General features: G+C 44.8%; 1 protein-coding gene and 1 non-coding gene across 3 annotated transcripts in view; one reads left to right on the top strand and one right to left on the bottom strand.

Annotated features, from left to right (window-relative positions):
• The window catches only part of ADCY2 (adenylate cyclase 2), a 378,996-nt gene extending 372,411 nt beyond the window's left edge, over positions 1-6,585 (bottom strand). For both annotated transcript variants that reach the window (XM_064479397.1, XM_064479401.1), the window contains exon 1: positions 6,340-6,585. In XM_064479397.1, the coding sequence (XP_064335467.1) occupies positions 6,340-6,570 (231 nt within the window). In that variant the 5' untranslated portion in view covers positions 6,571-6,585. The remainder of the gene's footprint in view (positions 1-6,339) is intronic.
• Positions 6,586-14,482: 7,897 nt separating this feature from the next.
• On the top strand, positions 14,483-14,555 carry TRNAD-AUC (transfer RNA aspartic acid (anticodon AUC)). Its single transcript has one exon. It is a non-coding gene; the product is annotated as a tRNA-Asp (tRNA).
• The last annotated feature ends 4,332 nt before the right edge of the window (positions 14,556-18,887 follow it).

The raw sequence follows: 18,887 nt of genomic DNA, 5'->3' as shown, positions 1-18,887 counted from the left end.
GCATTTTAGCGCTAAAGAATGGGAAACTTAGGTCAAAGCATGACTTTAATCAAACGATCTATGCTTCTCCCTCTGTAACATAACTCAAAGCTACAGTCACACTTATCACGTAAACAGAAACGCACCCCCTGTTCTTTCCTACCCAGATTTTAAAATTCTAGAACTCATTCAGTTGTCAGCCTGAAATACATCAAAAGGAGACCTTGACAAGGGGACCCTGTGTGGTGCAAACAGAATAACAGAAGTGATCCACGTTGGTTGGGGTTAGGTACTTGCCCCACTCTGTGCTCGGTGTTCACATGATCCGCTTTACTTCATCCCCCACAGAGCTCCCTGCGTCTGGCTGTGTTCTCCATTTTATTTCACAGACGAAGTAACTGAGGCCACAGCAGATAAAATGAATCTGTCAGGAACACACACTAAGTGGCAACACTGAGACCGGATCCAGGTCCAGTAACAAAGTTCTGTACTTTCAACCAGTTGGCTCCACGCCGGGGAATGACAGCGGCTAAGGGAAACGTATCCACACCCTAAATTACACACGTTAATTAAGCACCTGCGACCAGGTTAGTGCCATGTTAAATATGGGGAGAGCTAAGTTCCCTCCCTGAAAAAAACTAATCACTAGTTGAGGAGACGAGACGAACTCACAAAACCATCCTGAACATCAGACAACAGCAACGCAGCGGTTCAGTCAGTTCATGTAATTAACGAGCTCTGCAGGATCACAGGCAGCAAGCAACACAGACAGGAATGCGCAGCACAGGCTGGACTGGCCACCTCCAGAAGGAGAGTCTGGATTTGGAGAAGCAGCACTGGGGTGGGGGGGTGCCAGGTGAGGGGAGGCACTGGAGCAAACACAGCGAAGCTAGAGGGACCAGAAGTAGATGCTCTAGGCTCATCGGAGCCTAGGCTGACAGGTCAGCCTAGGGCAGAGGGGTCAATGGCAGTGTGCCCAAGACGAGTCACTTCAGGGTGGAGTGCTATCCAGGAGGATGCCCACCCCAGCGCTGGCTCCGGGAGGCACTCTGTTAAGTATCGCGAAGGAAGAAGGAGTGAAGTCCGGCGGACTGTGCTGAGGCCAGTATCAAGTTAGAGAAAGGACTGGTGTACCAGTGGGCCATGCACAAACACCCAGCTCTGACTATCCCATCACTAGCCATTCCTGATCAAAGAGACCAAAGTGAGTAACAACCACAAAACACCCTTATCAAAGTAACAGGTCAGCTGTAGCCGTGTCACTGTCTTTTAAATAGAACGGCTGATTTAAAAAACCTCCGTGGGAATCGAGAGCTTCACACACAGCTCAACAGCAGTGGATTTCACAGGCCACGGTCTCGATGCCAGGGACCTAGGCAACAAAAGCGAAGCTACAGATGGACCCGCTGCTTAATGGGGAAGATCCTGGGAACCTGCAGCATCACGGACCTAGAGGAAGCCCACCCCACTGAGCTCATCATGGGGAAGCTTCGCTACCCAGAGTCCGTTACTGTTAAAAGAGAAAAACATTGAAATGTCACTCCATTCCGTAGACTGAAGCTTGAGGACTTTCATTTCAGCAGGAAATTTCAACCAGAAAACTGCTGTCCTGCCAGGACCAGAGCTGGGAATCTCAGATCTGCAGGGATCGCCAGGAAAGTCCACCCGGGCGAAGTCCAACGCCCACTTCTGCGACTGTGTGGCCTTGAAGAAATGAGCTGACCTCTTCGAAGCTCAGTGTCCCCCTCTGTAGTATGAGCACCCTTCCAGCTCTAATGCTGTGGTGACTACGTCTTCTTTCATAGCAATAGTGCAAATGCAACTACAGAAGACCCAGTGATGACCACAGTCCCAGAGGGCATACTCTGGGCCAGGCGTTATTCTAAGTGCTTCACGTGCACTGATTTGGACCATCACCTTAGAAGGCAGGTACCACTCCATTTCACAGACAAGAAAACTGGGGCATAGAGAGGGTTAAACAGGTTGCCCAAGATCATAGAGACAGAAAGGGACAAAGCCAAAATGCCAACACAGACAGAGACTCTTAACCATTACATTCTGCCTTTTTAAAATGGACAAGGCAAGGTATCCTACTGTGCATAAATTTAAAATATGCACTTTAATATCCAAAGGATGCTTCCAAATCCTTTCTTGCCAGGCCTCTTAATTGCAACCAACTTTCCTGCAGAAAGTTAACAGTTTTTCACTGTCTTTCGTTTGGACCACAGTAAAATTACAACAAAAATGACATATTGAATACTTGTTGTAAATTACAAATGCCTGCCCAGTAAGATTCTCCTGCATGTACAGAAATTTGCAGAAAGACAGATCTTTTAGCTACCTCTGCTCCAGTTCCTGAGAGCACGCACTGTCCTCCTCCACCTCCAGAATTATGGGACTAGAAAAAGTACACAGAGAGTACTCCCTGCTCTTTCAAGATGTCAGGCATATGCATCTGCCTCTCCAGCCTCCCACCCCTCAAGAGAGGGGTGAAGGATTGACTTTTCCCCATTGATCCTTCCACCCACTGGGGGCACTGAAATAGTGTTTGGAATAATAAAGCCAATTTCCCTCCACAATGATTGGGTTTATTTGTTTGCTTATTTGTTTGTTTGTTTGTTTTAGAAAAATTAAGAATCTTTTTCCACGTACAGAAAAATGAAACACTCTGATACAGCTGCTCCAAGAAAAAGCACCTGATGCTGGACAATTGATTTGTCATGAAAAGTACTTACGGTTATTGTTTTACAAATCTAGCACACCAAATCACAGTAAAAGTGAGAAGGCAGACTATGTTCTGTCAAAATATTATATACACTTAATAAAAGTATATATTCATATGGATTTTAGTACCAATCTCAAAAAACAGACCAAAAAAGCAAAAACAAAAGCAAAAACAAAAACACAAACAAAAGGAAAAACTATTTCACTGCAATATTTGACTCTTCAAAATGTACAGGGATGAAATTTTTCTATTCCAGTTGAAATATTGACCATTTCTAATCATAAATTTTAGCCAAAGCAAATCTGGCTGGAGCCAGCTGGTATTTTGACAAACTAAAAAAATTGATGTCAACCTTTCCTAGCAACGACAGGCAAATTTTGAGACAAGCTGGCTGATTTTGGACATGATAAATGAGAGAGGATTTAATTCTGAGAGGTTTTCCTGCATTTAGTAGTAAGAGCCAGCCCAGAAAATGAAGTGACATCATAAGATTTAGAACTTCAGGTCTGGTCTCATTAGTTCCAAGTTTTCTGATGCCAAAGGTCAAGTTAATTTTGCTCATCGTGCCTGGTACCATCGTCAAAATCTTCCATCATAAGAAAATATTTTTCCATATTGATTAAATAGGAAGTCAAAATTCAAGACATGCTATCATCTCTTCTATTTACTTTGTTTCATGTTTTGATATTTCTTAACAAACATGGGGATAAACCTATTTAATAGCTAATAACTTTTTACGTAGAAATAGTTAAGCAAGATAGTAAAGTTTCAATTCAGAGTTTATGTTTACCGCATAATAACATACCTTGCAGATTATTTTAACTTCACGATCAATGACGCACATGTATGTATTGACCATAGATTGAAATTTAAGCGTGAAAGCAGTTTGTGAATAATGTCAATAAGGGAAATACTCAGTCGAGGCAAAGCGGAATTTTTTCCTTCTCAATAAATATTTCAAGTCACTTCGCACAAAGGCAATGGCATATAGCAAAAATTCACTCTGTACCTGGATGATACTAAGATCATTTTGTGATCCAAATGTTCTGGGAGACTATGGATGTGCATTAAGAAAGCTGCCAGACTTTTTTCACTACAAGATCTGACGGAAGTCTAATGGAAGTCAAATTCTGGCAGATTCATGGGAAAGCAGGAATCTGTCCAAGATTTCAGGCAGCAAAAAATAGATCTGCCCAAGCTCCTGAATTACATCAGAGCCTAGAGATTCTAGCAGAGCGCTCGACGGTGGAAACTTGGGCTAGCCCCAAGCAGCTCTCTCTTCCCGTCTCCCGAGATAGAGCTCTCTCTCGGAAGCTAAGCTCTGGTCAGAGACATGAACTCACCCACTCCACGCGCACGTGGCTCTGTGTTAACACCGTCCAATGCTCCTAACCTAAGCACCTTTGACTCTCTGGATGGAGAACATTTTTGCAAAGTGGAACTCCTGTTTATGATATTACTAAAAGCAAAATAGAAATGAGCTGTCCAGAGCTCAGAACGGTCCCAGTCCTTCCTAAAGTGACGCTTCAGAGGATGGTGCCCATTCCTCCCATTTCCCAGATCCCGCCAGGCCCAGCAGCCCCAGTTCCCACGTGAAGGTAGCCTTTCCACCCAACCGAGTCACCCTTCCTGATTCGGGAACGTGTCCGCACAGCTCTTCAGCTAGAAGGATTTACACAGTAGTCAGATTGTGTAGCAGGTACAGCAAAACACAGGGTCTGTTCCACTGTCTCTAGACCTCGCTCTGGGCTACAGCCATGCCATGGGAAGTGCCTGCTTTGTGCTTAAGATGATTTAGCAGAAAGCCAGCAATGTGTGGAAATGATTGATTCATCAAGGAAAAGTAAAGATGCCTGAATAAACTTTTAAAAATGATACCACTCCAGCATGTGCACCACATAAAGGAACTGTATAAAAAAACACGAAGAGCAAAGACAAACTGAGAAGGGAGCTTTCAGCTGACTGCACGGAATCTCTGACGACCCATTCAAGACTCTACACAGATCAAGGTTTAAGAAGTTAGAGATCTGTATCATAGCAAACAAAGTGGTGTCTGTAGGGGAGGCATGAACTTCACACTTGTCTTTAAATATATTAATGGTGCTATAAATAGGCCATCACCTGCTCCTCCTTTTCCATTTAGAAGAGAACCAGCCAGAACGGGTTTGAATTACAGATTCAACAGAATCATAAGCAGCAATGTCCCGGCAGAACCTGCAAGAATGGCAATGAAAAGGAGATGCTTTTAGAGAACCTGCTTGCCAATAAGACTGAACAGAAGTCTCTTTGACAAAGCTGCCCATCCAGGGAGGACTACAGGCTGGATGTAAGGGGGTGAGGACTGCCCTGAACCCACACCCAGAATACAGAATCAAAGTGCTCTCTGCTCTGTGTTGTATAACATAAGAGTCAGTTGTGGCCAGTGGCATCATGACCATCTGCATTCTATTTTTCATTCTTTTCTCACTGAATTCCATCAGAAGACAACACCTCTTGACTAGCTTGGGGAAAAACAAAATTTCCATTTTTTTTTTAAAGAACTGATGACAACAAGTTTTCCCATGCATAATATTTGAGCACCATCTGGCTCAGGATATCAGGAAGAAATTGCCAAATACCAGGGACAGCTATCTTGCACACTTGGTGAAATAAAAGCAAACACCCACTCCTTTGCTCCGCGGACATGAATACAGGTGCATATTTATATCCTCAGCTAAAAAAACATCCTTCAGTGCAGACATCCCCAAATCAACCACTGACCAAAAATATCTCACTGGATAATCGATGCCTGGCACACAGTCTGCACATACATATCAGAGGCGGAGTAAAAGTTTGAACCAGACCAACAGAAAGATCAGTGACAGGAAGTTTACCGCCATCTACAGATTTCCCCTCGCTGCTCAAGGGGGTGAGCCAAGGATTTCTGCTTGAAAAAAATATAAACTGGCAAAACTGACGTGAGCTGTTGAGTTGCATTATGCTCCTAGAGATGCAGTGCAGTTTAATAACCTGTACGAAACAGTAACCACGATGAACCAACCTCTCTAGAAATAGAAAAGCAACGGTTCATAGACGCTTCTTAAACACGCAGAAGGAAGATTCACAACAGGTCAACATCCCAACTCACAAATAACACACATTGAAAGGCAAAGATGTATAATCATATACTTTTTTAAATTTCCCTCGCCATGAACCACTTTCCCAAGGCAGGCTTTTTACTGAGTTAAATAACGTCCGATCCAAACTAAAACGCCAGCTCAGGGAGCCGTGCAGCGGCCTCGCGAAGAAACGCGACGCTGATTCGGATGGAGACTTATTTGAGCCGAGGTTGCGGGCAGGGGCGCGGGGTGGAAAGCGCCACGGAGTTAGCCCGCGGGTGCGCAGAGATGGAAAACCCACGCCCTGTCCGTCCACCTGGTCCACACCCCGGCAACTTTATCTTGGACAGAACCTCCCAAGGAAACTTTTCTCTTGCCCGCAGTTCTCCCCGGAGCCAGACTGACCGCGGGCAGGCGGGCGGCGTGAGAGCCGCGGGCCGCGGGGCGGCCCCGGGCGGGACGCGCCTCGCCGGGGAGGTCCCTCTCTTCTCGGGGCCCGGGAGCGCGCGGGGCAGGTCCCGCGGGGAGGCCACTCACCAGCCGGAGCGCGAAGAAGACGGCGAGCAGGGCGAGGCAGGCGCCCATGACGATGAGCAGCAGGAAGACGATGAGCGGGTGCTGCTGGCTCATGCAGTAGTAGGACTCGTACAGCCAGTCCCGGGACCGCTGCAGCCCGTCGCCGCCGCCGCTGCCGCCCGCCGCCGCCGCCGCCGCCGCTTCGGCACGGTCCCGCAGGTAGCGGCGGCGCCGCATCGCCTCCTGCCACATCGGGGCGGCTCGCGGGGCGCCCGCCGAGCGCGCCCGGCCGGGGCTGCGCCGCCCGCTCGCCCGCTGCCGCCCGCGTCCCACCCCCGCGCCGCCTGGGCCGGCCCGGCTGCCCGCGCTCCCGGCAGCGCGCAGGGCCCTCCGGCGCGGGCGGAGCTCGCCGCCCCGGGCTGGGCGCGCTGACGCGCGGGCGGGGGCCGGGCAGCGGCCTCGGGGGCAGCTCCCGGCGCCGCCGCTGCCGCCACAGCGCAGGAGGGGGCGGGTGCGACAGGGGGCGCTCGGCCCGCCCCTTCCCCCCACCTCGCGCGGCGCAGCCCGGCCGCCAACCACCGCCGCCCCCCGACGGCCGGGCCGCGCGCTGGGGGAGGTGGGGGGCTGGCGGACTGAGACGCGTGCGGGGCGGGGCGGGGCGGAGCGGGGCGGGGCGGGGCAGGGGGGGGCACGGGCCGCGCCCCGGCCCCGGACGTCCCCCTCTTCGGCCCGCCCTCACTCAGCTTCAGCGTGGTCCACCTCTTCCCCACGATCTGGGGGGGGGGGGGCTGCCACCGTCCTCTGCACGGCCCCTGAACACGTTCTGGGGGTTCCCACTCTCTGTCCCCCCACCTACCACCTCGCCCAGAAGACTACGAGGGCTCCTAAATCCTCTCCAGCTCAAAGTACTAGGAGGGGGGAAACTCTCGCCCTGCAGTCCTCCAGTCCCCCCAGTCTCTGAGTGGGCTGCGGGGGATGGGGTGGGGCGGGTGCTCCTCCCCACTTTCCACTTTCTCAGAGCGTAGCCGGGAGGAGACCTCCCATCGTTTAGTAGCCCCTACTCAGAGAACAGCAAGGACTCCCTCCTTTTCACCATCTGGGCGCTAGGAGGAGGGGTTCTCCTTCCCTCCGCACCCCTTTAGTGGGCAGGGGTTTCCCACTCTCCTCTTCATCTCAGTAAAGCAGGCTTGGTGAGGGGGGGGTTCCCACGCTTCTCCTATCTCAGAGGGCAGGGGGACTTCCCTGAGGGGGACGGAAAGGCGCGAGGGGACGAGGAGACCCCTTGGCAGAGAACAGCCCCAAATGCGCAATGGAGCAGGGAGGCGGGTGTGACCGAACGCTGCACCCCGCCACGTCCTCCGGTAGGGAGCCTCACTAGCGCCCTGCAGTTTCTGCTTAAGTCACTTTGGGGGTACCGGAGGTGGCACAGTTTTCTGCATCGGAGTTTAGGGGAGCCCTCTGGCGGGTCCAAGATCCCCGGCGAGCCCCTGCTGTGCGGCAGGGAAGACGGTGAGGGCGCGCCAGGGGAAAGCGAGCGGCTGGGCGCGGGGGAGGGCGGAGTCGGCTCAGGGATTGTCTTCCTCCACGCCACCTTGGGGACTGGGCGCGGGGGGCGCTAGAGACCGGGCTGGCGCTGCGTGGGGACAGGCGTGTAGCAGGGCAGCGCCCCCTCCCACCCGCCACACGCCTGGGAGCCGAGACGCCGGCCCTCTCCCTGGGCGGCAGGGGAGCTCACTGGCGCTTTCCAAAGAAGCCCACCCTTCTCGAGGCTTCCTCCTATTCAAACGCTGTCTGGCCCCAAGGCCCGCAAACCCCATCTCCTCCCCAAGCCTAAGGAATCCGAGGCACCGCGACCCTCCCGTCTCGTGCGAACAGCAAACAGCCCAGGAGGTGGCCGCTACGTACTTGTTTCCTCAGGAGGCGACCAGATCAGTGAGGGCGGAGGTCGGGAGGTCTGAGCCCGGGGCACCAACTAGCACATGGAGAACCTTCGCGAACTGCCCTTTTGCCCGCGTGGGCCCTCCTGTCCCCCTGCCGGGCGAGGGCATTGAACTGGGTAACTGCGTGCCCAGTGACCATAAGACCCAGGCCACCAAGGGAAAGAGGCCCTGGCGCCTTCCAGGGGCTTAATTTTTAGTCTAGGTTAATACCTGTTCTGCTCAGGACGTGTAGACCAGAGAAAGGCGACGCTCCGGCACTGGCCGCCCGAGACCTCGGCTGGGGGGCGGGGGCGGGAGGGGCGTGTCCCGGACCCTGGACGCCCAGCAGGCGGCCCTGCCCCTCCGGGCTCCTCCTGGTCCTGCGCCTTTCTCCTGACCTCCTGCCCTCCTCCTGACCTGGAGAGGAGGAGAAACGGGAGGGGGCAACGGATGGGAGAAGACCCCTACCCTGGACGTCTCCTGGACGTCAGGAGAACGGAACTCCCTTCTTCTAGAGCTGCGCATCTGCCGCCCGCACCCACCTTGCCTGCTCTCCCGTTTAACCCCCACACCGGGCTGTATAGACTGTAACTCAGGTAATTCCAACCTCAACCTTTCCCCGCGGGTCCAGACTCCATCCTTGGCCTCAGTTCTTTCTCTTGGACCAGGTGATTTTAGGGTTTGGTAGTTCTGAGAGCAAGATGCAAACCAGCACTGATGGAAGAGCCTGGTCTTTCCCAAGGAAGCCCGGGGAGCGGGAAGTTAGACGCAGCCTCTGTGGGATTGACTCTCCCTCCTGCTCAGCCCGAGGTCTGTGCGCATTTCCGGTCTTTTCCTGTTAGAGCCACATCTTCTCTCCAATTCTCAATGTCTCTTCACCCTTCGTATTGATAAACAGCTGCCTTTGCCCACTCTGGAAAGAAGAAAAAGTGAATAATCGGTAATTTAGGTTTATGGTAAAAAGGACTGCAAGACTTGTGAGGGAAAAGTACATGTTTAATTATTTTCTCGTCTCTAGTGGGGAAGTGGGGCATTTTTTTTTTTTTGGAGTGAAAGCGTCTTTAAATTCTATAGTGCTTTACAATTTTCAAAAGTTTCACACACATGATTTCTTACAATCCCCTAATAACCCCTTTTTTCAATCCTCTACCCCTAGACGGTCCTTCCCCCCACTCCTCTCCTGATTAGTAACCACTAGTTCATTCTGTATATCTGTGAGTCTGCTTTTATTCACTAGTTGTGTTTTTAGATTCCACATATAAGTGATGTCATACATTCTTTGTCTTTCTCTGTCTGATTTACTTCACTTAGCATAATGCTCTCCAAGTCCATCCATGTTGCACAAATGGCAACTTTTCATTCTTTTTAATGGCTGAGTAGTATTTTACATACACCACATGAAAATGGGAAGGTTTTAACAACCAGTATCTATACCATATATACATATTCTCCACACAGTAAAAGGGGTTGTTGTAAGATTTTTAGGAGATCTTGTTAAGTATAATAGCAAAGTATAATTTAAAGAGACTCTGCATGGAGGGAATTTTGCACCTGACCCCTATAAGATTTTTTTATCACTCATTCTTTCATTAATTTATTCAACAAATATTTATTTTGTGCCTATCACATGCCAGATGTTCAGGGGGGAAACATGGACCATGCCTAGGACTCTTGTAGGAATGTCCAATGTTCTTTGAAAAGTAGGGCTACAAAAACCAAAACATGAGCAAAATTCAACATTCATCCCCTGCTCTCGTACAATTTAAATTTTAGCATTGTAGACAAAGGTCGTGGAAGGAATGTAATATAAAAACCAAGCTATATCAGGTTTCCTGAGGTTATATTGGGCTTTTTGGACCTCTGTCATAGTTTTATGCTTAATACAAAATAAAATATGAACCAATAGAATCATTAGAGTTATTCTATCAGCATTTTAGAATCAGTGGCACCAAGTAAACCTTTTAAAAAGTCCACAACAGTTTCTAGTTTGAAGGGAAAAAAGAAAAGAAAAAAAAAAATAATAACCCCCAAGCAGCATGAAATGGAATCAAAAATGCCCTTTGGTACAAAGCCGGGAGCATGGAATATAAACTCATGCAACTAAAGGGACCCCAAGGAGTTCAATGGTTCATTTCTGTGGCCTTGCGTAGCAGGGCTGGAGAGCAAAGGGGTTCGCCCATAGATTTACTCTGTATCAATTCATTTGTGACAAAATGCCCGAAAAAGCTGCGGAAGCTCTAACTGGACCTGAAGGAGTGGGGAAAGAGGAAAAAAAAAAAAAAAAAAAAAGAGGAAGCATTAGGAAGGAGAAATCATTTTTCCTGCGACACTAGAGGGCAGCCCTCCATCCTTAGAACCCGGAAGGCAGAGCAGGCGTCATGCGAGCGTGATTTGTGCCCTTGCACAGGCCCCATGCTTGGTTTAAGGTTCTGCTGTCACCATCCTGAAATTCTTAATAGATTTTGAACGAGGGGGTCACCCATTTTTATTTTGCCCTGGGCTCCGCAAATTAGAGAGCTGTTCCTGCTAGCTGGTGACACTAAACAGGACTCACATCTCTGCCTGCGGTGCAGAGTGAGGGTGAGGTGCAGGCTTGAGTTCAAGCAGGCAGGCTCCCCCACCTGGGAGCTGCCGGCCACCTGTCCCCTTCTAATCTGATCACTTCTCACACACACTATGACACACCTGAGTAATTAGAAATCTGTTAACTAGTTATGCTGCAGGATGGGTTTTTGAATTGATGGCTTTTGCTTTTAAAAATAACCCATCTTCTAGTTCCTATTCCAAATCCAGTTATATTAGCTCAGTCAATAAGGACGCCGTTGGGCTCTTCCCAATGTCACAGATTAAAGGCAGGCGGGCAAACTGTGCCAAGGACAGGCACAGACATGTGCCAACCCAGAGCATCCTGTACGGCTGAGCACAGAGTATTTCCCCTCTCCGGCAACTACATCACTACAATTTATATAATAAAGTATGAACAGTATGTCAACAGATTCATTATCACCATGAAATATGTTCTGTGTACCTAGATAACATTTACATTTTTATTGAACCAGAGTCTGTGAATACAGAAGCCACACAACCAAAGCCAGCTTGTGGCTCCTGGAAGTCTCATTAACTGTTTCAGCTCACTAAGGAACTCTTTTTGCAATGCAGTTTTCAGAGCATCCAAGAAACACGGCTGAATGGACCCTTAATGTATTCCTTTTCTTTCCCATTTGGTGTGGGATGATCTCGACATGTCTTTGAAAAATCCTACTTGCTTGGTGTATTTGATCAATTATTTCTCAGCTGACAAAATAGGATAAATATTTCATGGGCTCATCTTTAACATCTGATTTCAGGTGACTTACTGGGAGTTACAGTCCTGAATACGTGAGAAGGTGGTACAAGTATTTTGAAACAGACCGTTCACAAAATCCCCCTGCCGTTCCCAAGTTTGTTAGGAAAGAACTTGGTTCAAAATCCACCGAGACACTGGAATTCCTTCTGTGAGTTGTGGGAGGCGTGAGAATAGGTTAATGACTACCAGTCCCAGCACGTCAGCAACCTTGTGTGAGATATTGATTTCTCTGCTCCTGCTCAGAGAATGTAATCTAAGAAGTAATGACTCATGGAGCAGAGATGTGTGCTCAGGATTTGTTGCCTAGGGAGGTACCGGAAGAGGAGGCTTATTTACCAAGCTCCAGTGGATAATTCAGATACCTTGACTTTTATTTTTATATCCCTTTTAGGTGTCCCTTAAAATAGCCAATGAGAGAATAATTTAATTATACTCTCACATTGATAAATAATGTACTTTGAGGGATAAGAAACTGTCTGTGTGAAAAACAATGCTAGGACAGAATTCGTGACTATTTTTGCCCAGTTCTGAATTCATTCAATTCAAATAACTTAGCTTAAGATTTTAAGCCACCCCACCATGTTTGATTCATGGTTTTATACTTGAATTTAAAAATAACAAACTCACTTCTTGTATTTACACTGTTGTAAAAATTGTCAATATTCTTGTAATAGCTTTCTTAAAGTGCTGGATTTTTGCGTCACCTCTGATACCAACTATATATCCTTGAGGAAGTCATAATCATCTCTGAGCTTCAGTTTATTTCTCTGTAAAGTAAGAAGAATGAACCAATTATTCCAAGGATTTTTCTGACACATTTATATTACTCTGGGATGGATAAAGGGATGGATTTTAATCAATGTTTTTAGATCAAGGGGGGAAAAATCACTTACATTGAATACAAATAAGGAAATTATGCCCTAAGAAAAGTTTCTTAAGTTATATGTAGGCATTTGTTAACAAGTGCTAATTCCTTCAGTATAAATGCAAGAGTGAGCCTGTTCCAGCAGTACGCCATGGCAATCAGTAGACACACATGAATCTTATTTTTGTCTTAATGTGGTCAGTCTTCCTGCACTAGAAGGTAGATTAATTAAGGGCAAGAGATTTTGTTTCTTTTGATCGCTAGTTATACCTCTATTACCTGAAATTTGCCAAACACGTAGTAAATGCTTAATAGATATGGGCTAGATGAATTAATGGTTGAATGAATGAATGAAGACATAAGGTGATTTTATTCTTTAAAGAAAAGAGTACAGTTGGCAAATAATGCTAGTAGATGACTTTGATCAGAACTCAAGTTGATAGAAGTATTGCCCAGGTCCTGAAGAGGTTATATGCATATAAGTATTTGCTATTGGCACTACATTCATACTTTTAAAAAATCTCACAATATCTTCAAATCCTAAAATGGCAAGGTTTTTACCCACTATTGAGCACCTCATGCTGCCAGTTCTACTCACTCAGTATAGCAAAAGGTTGCAGCCTGTATGAGATGAGACGCTGAACATGTCCAGGACAAGTGTGTACAGGAAGTACCATTGCAGTTGGTTTTCTCAAGAGAAAAATGAAATCTGGTGCTTCAGCTCCCAGCAACACATCAGAGGCAAAACAATTCCAGGCAGTGAAGACTCAGGATTTATGAAGTGTCCACTGAAAATCTCATCTTCTTTCTGCAGCTGAATCATGGTTGAGACGTCGACAACAAGGAAGAAGAGGTAAGGTGGAGTGAGGTGAGTCACCCCCATGGGTGGTCACTCTAATGCCGAGCGTGACTGCCCAAACTGAGGGGCAGAAGATGAAGATAACGGCTCAGAAGAAGCTTGTTTTGGTTGTTGGATTTTGTTTATTATTGCTAACATTTCTGAAAAAAGTAGTACGCTCCTAAATTTAATTCCAAAGATTATGATCCCTGTGAACTGAGTTGTAGATTCCCTATTACAAATTCAGGAAATTTTGTTCTTAAATGGAAGTTTTCCAAAAGAACCCCAAGTAGAATGTTTAAGGAGCACACTGAGTGTTGCAGCACGTGAGGTACACAAACATCTTCATACCCACCTCAGGAGGCACTTCCCTTTTAAACGGTCCCCCATCATAGGTGGCAAGTCCAAAACTGAAATTAAAACCATGCCTGCCAAGCCTTCCTGTCCCTCTGTGACCATCTGTAAGATGACTGAGCTGGGACAAGGACTTGTCCTCCACTCTCTTACTCTGTTACCTGCCAACATCCAAACAGCCATCGTTCCTCCAACTTTATCACAGTCTCTTCCAAGCCTCCCCTATTTTCCACAGTCCCACTCTCTTGCCTTAGTCAAGTCTTTAGAATCTCTCACCTGCCTTGCTGCCTGCTCGTATCCATCCCCCCAGTGCTCTGCCTGGAGCCGATATCTGGCCATGCTATGTCCCATCACATACGTAAGAAAACCACCTCCAGCTGTGAAATGCCGGGGCTTGCTAGCAGCAGCCCTGTCAGGTCTCTAATGCCTTCATCCCTCCTGGTTTAAGCTCTAGATAAAGTGAGCTGCATGAAGCCCTGAGGTCCCCATCCCATCCTCCTTTCTGGAACTACCCACCTGCCTCTTCCTGCCTGGAACGGCACCCCTCCTCTATGCACTATTTAAACAGGGAGACCATAGGACTGTGATGGTTCTAATGCCTGGATTGCCTGTCTAAGCAAACCAGAACCCAAGCCAGAGCTGATACACTGACATCTGAGGAAGTGAAACTTAGCACCAAGCAGCCGTCCAGACTTTCCCAAATAAGAAACCTGATGAAAGTATAGGCAATCAAATCATTCTCTTCGTTTCTGGGTCTTCTCTGTAAACTCCTTGCCCCTGCTCCTGTTGATGGAACTTGGTGGAACCTCTTAACTACTTTGGGTTTGGTGCTGCCCTGGCGGGGAAGGTATAGCTTAGTGGTAGAGCACGTGTTTATCATGCACGAGGTCCTGGGTTCAATCCCCAGTACCTCTGCTAAAATAAGTAAATAAATACATCTAATTACCCCTTCCCCCCCCAAAAAAAAGAAAGATTACTTAAAAAAAAAAGAAAGAAAGAAAGAAAAAGAAAAAACAAGAAAAAATGTATCACCTTACATTTGGTGGGAGGGTATAGCTCAGTGGTAGAGTGCATGCTTAGCATGCACAAGGTCCTGGATTTAATCCCCAGCTCCTCCTCTAAAAATAAATAAACCTAATTACCCACCCCCCAAATTTTTAAAAATTAACTTTAAAAAAAAACTGCCCAAATAAACCCTTTAAAATTTTTAACGTGCCTCAACGTAACTTTTCACCACACATACACACTCAGCCATGCACCCTCCCACCACTTCCCGTACCTGGAAAACTGATGCTCATCACCTGGTGTGGGAATGTCCTTGATGTGCCTCTGCCACCCAGTCTCCACGGGCTGGCTATGTGGCCATGTCAACCCTGATTACGTTCCTAAAACAGAAAGGCATTATTATCAAACAATATTTTTGGTATTAAAATGTTGAGTAAAAGACATTCTGAAAGGATTTTTTTTAAGTAATGAATTGAAATGAATGACTAGCATCCAAGCTTATTTTGTAGTTCATTATTATAAAAGCATGATAATTTACATTAATATGGGCAAGGATTTCAAAACCCTGGGTTTTTTTTTTTTAACATTAACAGAATGTTAAATACATAGATAGTGACTACATTTTAAAATAAAATGAGTTAAATTAAAAAATATTGTCAGAGTAATAAACGATATTTCAAATGAAGAATCAATTTAGCTTTACAGAAAGAGACAGAATCTGCTTCTGCTGCACCCAAACACCTGAATGCACTTTTCTCAGCTCCCACTTCAGCACCAGGTGGTGCCTGGGACAGTGGGGAGAAGGGTTGCTGGGTTCATGGGGCCAATCCTTGTAGATTAAATAACCTCCAAATGGCCAGATGTGGTTAACGTGCCAACTCTCTTTAGACATGCTGCATTTACATAGTTACTGGGAAATGTTGAAGACATTTTCATGCTCAGCAGGCTAAAGCAATAAAAAGGCAATCTTAAATCTAGACTCTCATTATTGCACTACAGTCTGATAACTAATACATGAAAAAAAAAAAAAAAAAAAAAAAAGAAACCTGTCTTCCCTGCTATGGTAGAGTTCTCTTCACTGCTAAATATATTTTCCCCAAGAGCCAACAAGTGAAGGGCCCATCTTAAAAAAATATATACTCAGAAATTAAAAGATATTAATTAATATTAAAATATCTGAACTCAAATATAGAGAATAGATATCAAGCTTGGAGTTTGCTCAATGTTGATTCAAATTTATATCCAGTTACAGTTCTTATATGGAGACAAAAATATGGAATTATATTTAGCCTTTAAATTTGCAAATGCTGAATACAATTATGTCTGTTCTGGACAGAATTTTATAAATCTAAGCTATTAGTTCCCTTTTGCTAACCCTATATTGATGGTGTACAAAAATATCCACCAGCCTTTTTTACCTTCTTTCAATGGTATATTGTAGGAAAATCTAAGAGCTGAAGGAGTTGTGAGGTGTGACATCAGGCATCACAAATGTGAGCGTGTAACAAAATCAGATTCTTCCAAAGATTTCCGCATTACCCATTGGATGTCTTCTTTCATTTGGATTCTTCCAGAATGTTTTCCCTTTCTGTGAGTAAAGTATCCTTGACCCAAACAATATTCAGCTCTTTTCTTTTGGGGGGTCTATTCTGTGTTTCAGTGAATTACATCTAAACAAAAGTGCCCTATGGAATTTATATGATGAGTTTTGTACTCAAGCTGGTACTTAGATTCCTTTCAGAGCCCAGAGTTTAAGAATGGGCTCTGGGTGCTAAAAGGAAAATAAACATTGGCATTATTTGTGTGAAGAAATGCTGGATGTGGGTGTATTTCTTATCAAACGTTGACACAACCAAAAGCAGGAGTAGGTACTGGTTCCAACCAACCTTTTAACCTACTAATCGTTGGATGATTAAACTGTAGGGATGCTTAACAATTTTTTATTAAGCATTTAAAGCAGGATTATTTGTGCTTGTTTATCTTCTTTTGATCACTGGCTCAGGATTCATAAATAAATTCTCATACAAGCACACTTTATAATATGAGACCTTTAAGGGGAGGACCACAACTGCTTAGCTGTTCAGACAGCTGGACAACCCACCATCATAATCTTGTTTTATTTGTTATTGTTATTTTTACCCTAATACCTATGTAATCCTGTAATCCCTTGAGTTGCCTCTTTTCTCTTAACCAGCTGGAAGCTTTTCTGTTTCTTAATTGACTGATAATTGATTGAAAACCCACCCACTCCCCTAAGAAGGATTATTGGATTAGTTGCAGTGCTCTGATTGTTCTATTTTAAGTAATGCTTAATTAAGAAGTCAATTATAACTATTTTGGAAATATGTGGGATATGAATTTCAATTCAATAACAGTTAGCAGGAGACAGAAACGAAAGACAATTAAAATACAGCCAATTTTATTATTAATGAGCTTACAGGAAGCCTAGACTTGATTGTTGAAATTGTATATTTAGTTTTTGAAATGAAATTTTAAAAGTAACTTTGAGATACTAAGATCATAGCAAAGATAGTACACAGTACAGAGCCTGGGGGTCAGAAACCCCACGTTGCAGTTTGCTGCATGGAACCTTCTAGGGAGCCTCTAAAAAATTACAAGGTATAACAAAAAGCCAATACATGTGTTGAATGGGAATTCTAATAGCAAAAGACTAATTCTTACAGAAAAAGAAGACAAGAAGAGAGGAACACAGGAATAAAAACCAGATGAAACAAAAAGAAATAGATTGCAAGGTGGTAGAATTATGCCCGATTATATCAGTGGTTGCCTTAAACATGAATAGACCCAACACTCCAATTAGAAGGTGGAGATTGGAAGATCTGATAAAAAAACCAAGATCCAGATTTATGCTGAACAAAAAAAAATCACTTTAAATATAGTCACAAATGAAGAAACATGTAAAGATGGAAAAATATATGCCATGCAAAAGTCACAATAAGGAAGCTGGTGTTATCATATTAATATCAAAGTAGAGTTCAAGACTGGGGGTATTACTGGAGATATTAAAGGACATTTTTAATATTAAAAGATTCATTTCATCAGAAACACATAACAAATGTCATAGCAAAATTAATTTAGGATGATCACAGTCCTCAATGTAAAATTTACTACAGAGCTGGTAGAAGAAAATATTGGAGCATATCTTCAGTGTAGGTAACAATTTTTAGGTCACAAACGTACTCAGAATAAAAGGAAACTATTGATAATTGGATGTTATTTTTTAAAATTCTGCTCCAAAATTCACTATTGAAAAAAAAATAATGCAAGCTACCGGATGGGAGAAAATATACAGAATATGTATATTTGAAAAATGTCTTGGATCCAGAATAAAGAATTCTTATCGTTCAATAAAAAAGAAAAAACAAAGGACTGAAAAACAGACAGAAAACTTGAACAGATGCTTCACGCATAAGATGTACGAATGGCCAATAAGCACAGGAAAAGATGTTCAATATCATTAGTCAAGAAGTAAGCCAAAATTACGTCAGCAATAAGATAGCATTTCTCACCTCTCCAAGGGCTAAAATCAAACAGACTAACACCAAATATTTGAACTGTCGTGGAGTAACTGAAACTCTCAGATGTGTAAAATGTTACTTTGGAAAACAGTTTGGAGTTTATGATAAATTTAAATTTATATCAACTCTATGATCCAACAACTCTTATTTTTTAGCAATGAGAAAATTAATACTTCCAAAAGTCTTGTTTATAATAGCTTTTCCTATTAACTAGCGAAAAGTGGAAAAGATGCACCAGTCTGTCAACTGGAGAATTAATAAAAAGTTATGGTATATTTATACAATGGAATAGAATTCACTGATTTTTAAAAAATGAAATATTGATACAAACCACAGCATGAATCTTGAGAACCACTCCTGCTGGATTCCATCTGTTGAAATTCAAGAACAGGTGAAGTCTTGATGATATCAAACAGTGGTTCCCCCTCATGGACAGGGATCCCTGGGAGGGGGGAGAAGAGAATTTTGAGGGTGATGGGAACATTATTGCAATTGGTGTTTACACTGATCAAACCTCATTACATTGCGTGCTTAAGGTCGACACGTGAAGTGAACAATAAGAGGTATTTTGTAAGTTGGAATATTTATACAGAAATAAATTCAAATAATAAAACACATAAAACAATAAACACATGAAATTAATATATGATTTGCAGGATCACTAAATTTTGCAGAGATGTATAATGTCCAATGTAAAAAAAAT

The sequence above is a fragment of the Camelus dromedarius genome, chromosome 3 (genome assembly GCF_036321535.1).
Source record: "Camelus dromedarius isolate mCamDro1 chromosome 3, mCamDro1.pat, whole genome shotgun sequence".
NCBI classification, from domain to species: Eukaryota; Metazoa; Chordata; class Mammalia; order Artiodactyla; family Camelidae; genus Camelus; species Camelus dromedarius.
The sequence above is the reverse complement of the archived record's forward strand: the minus strand, read 5'-3'. Positions and strand labels throughout refer to the sequence as shown.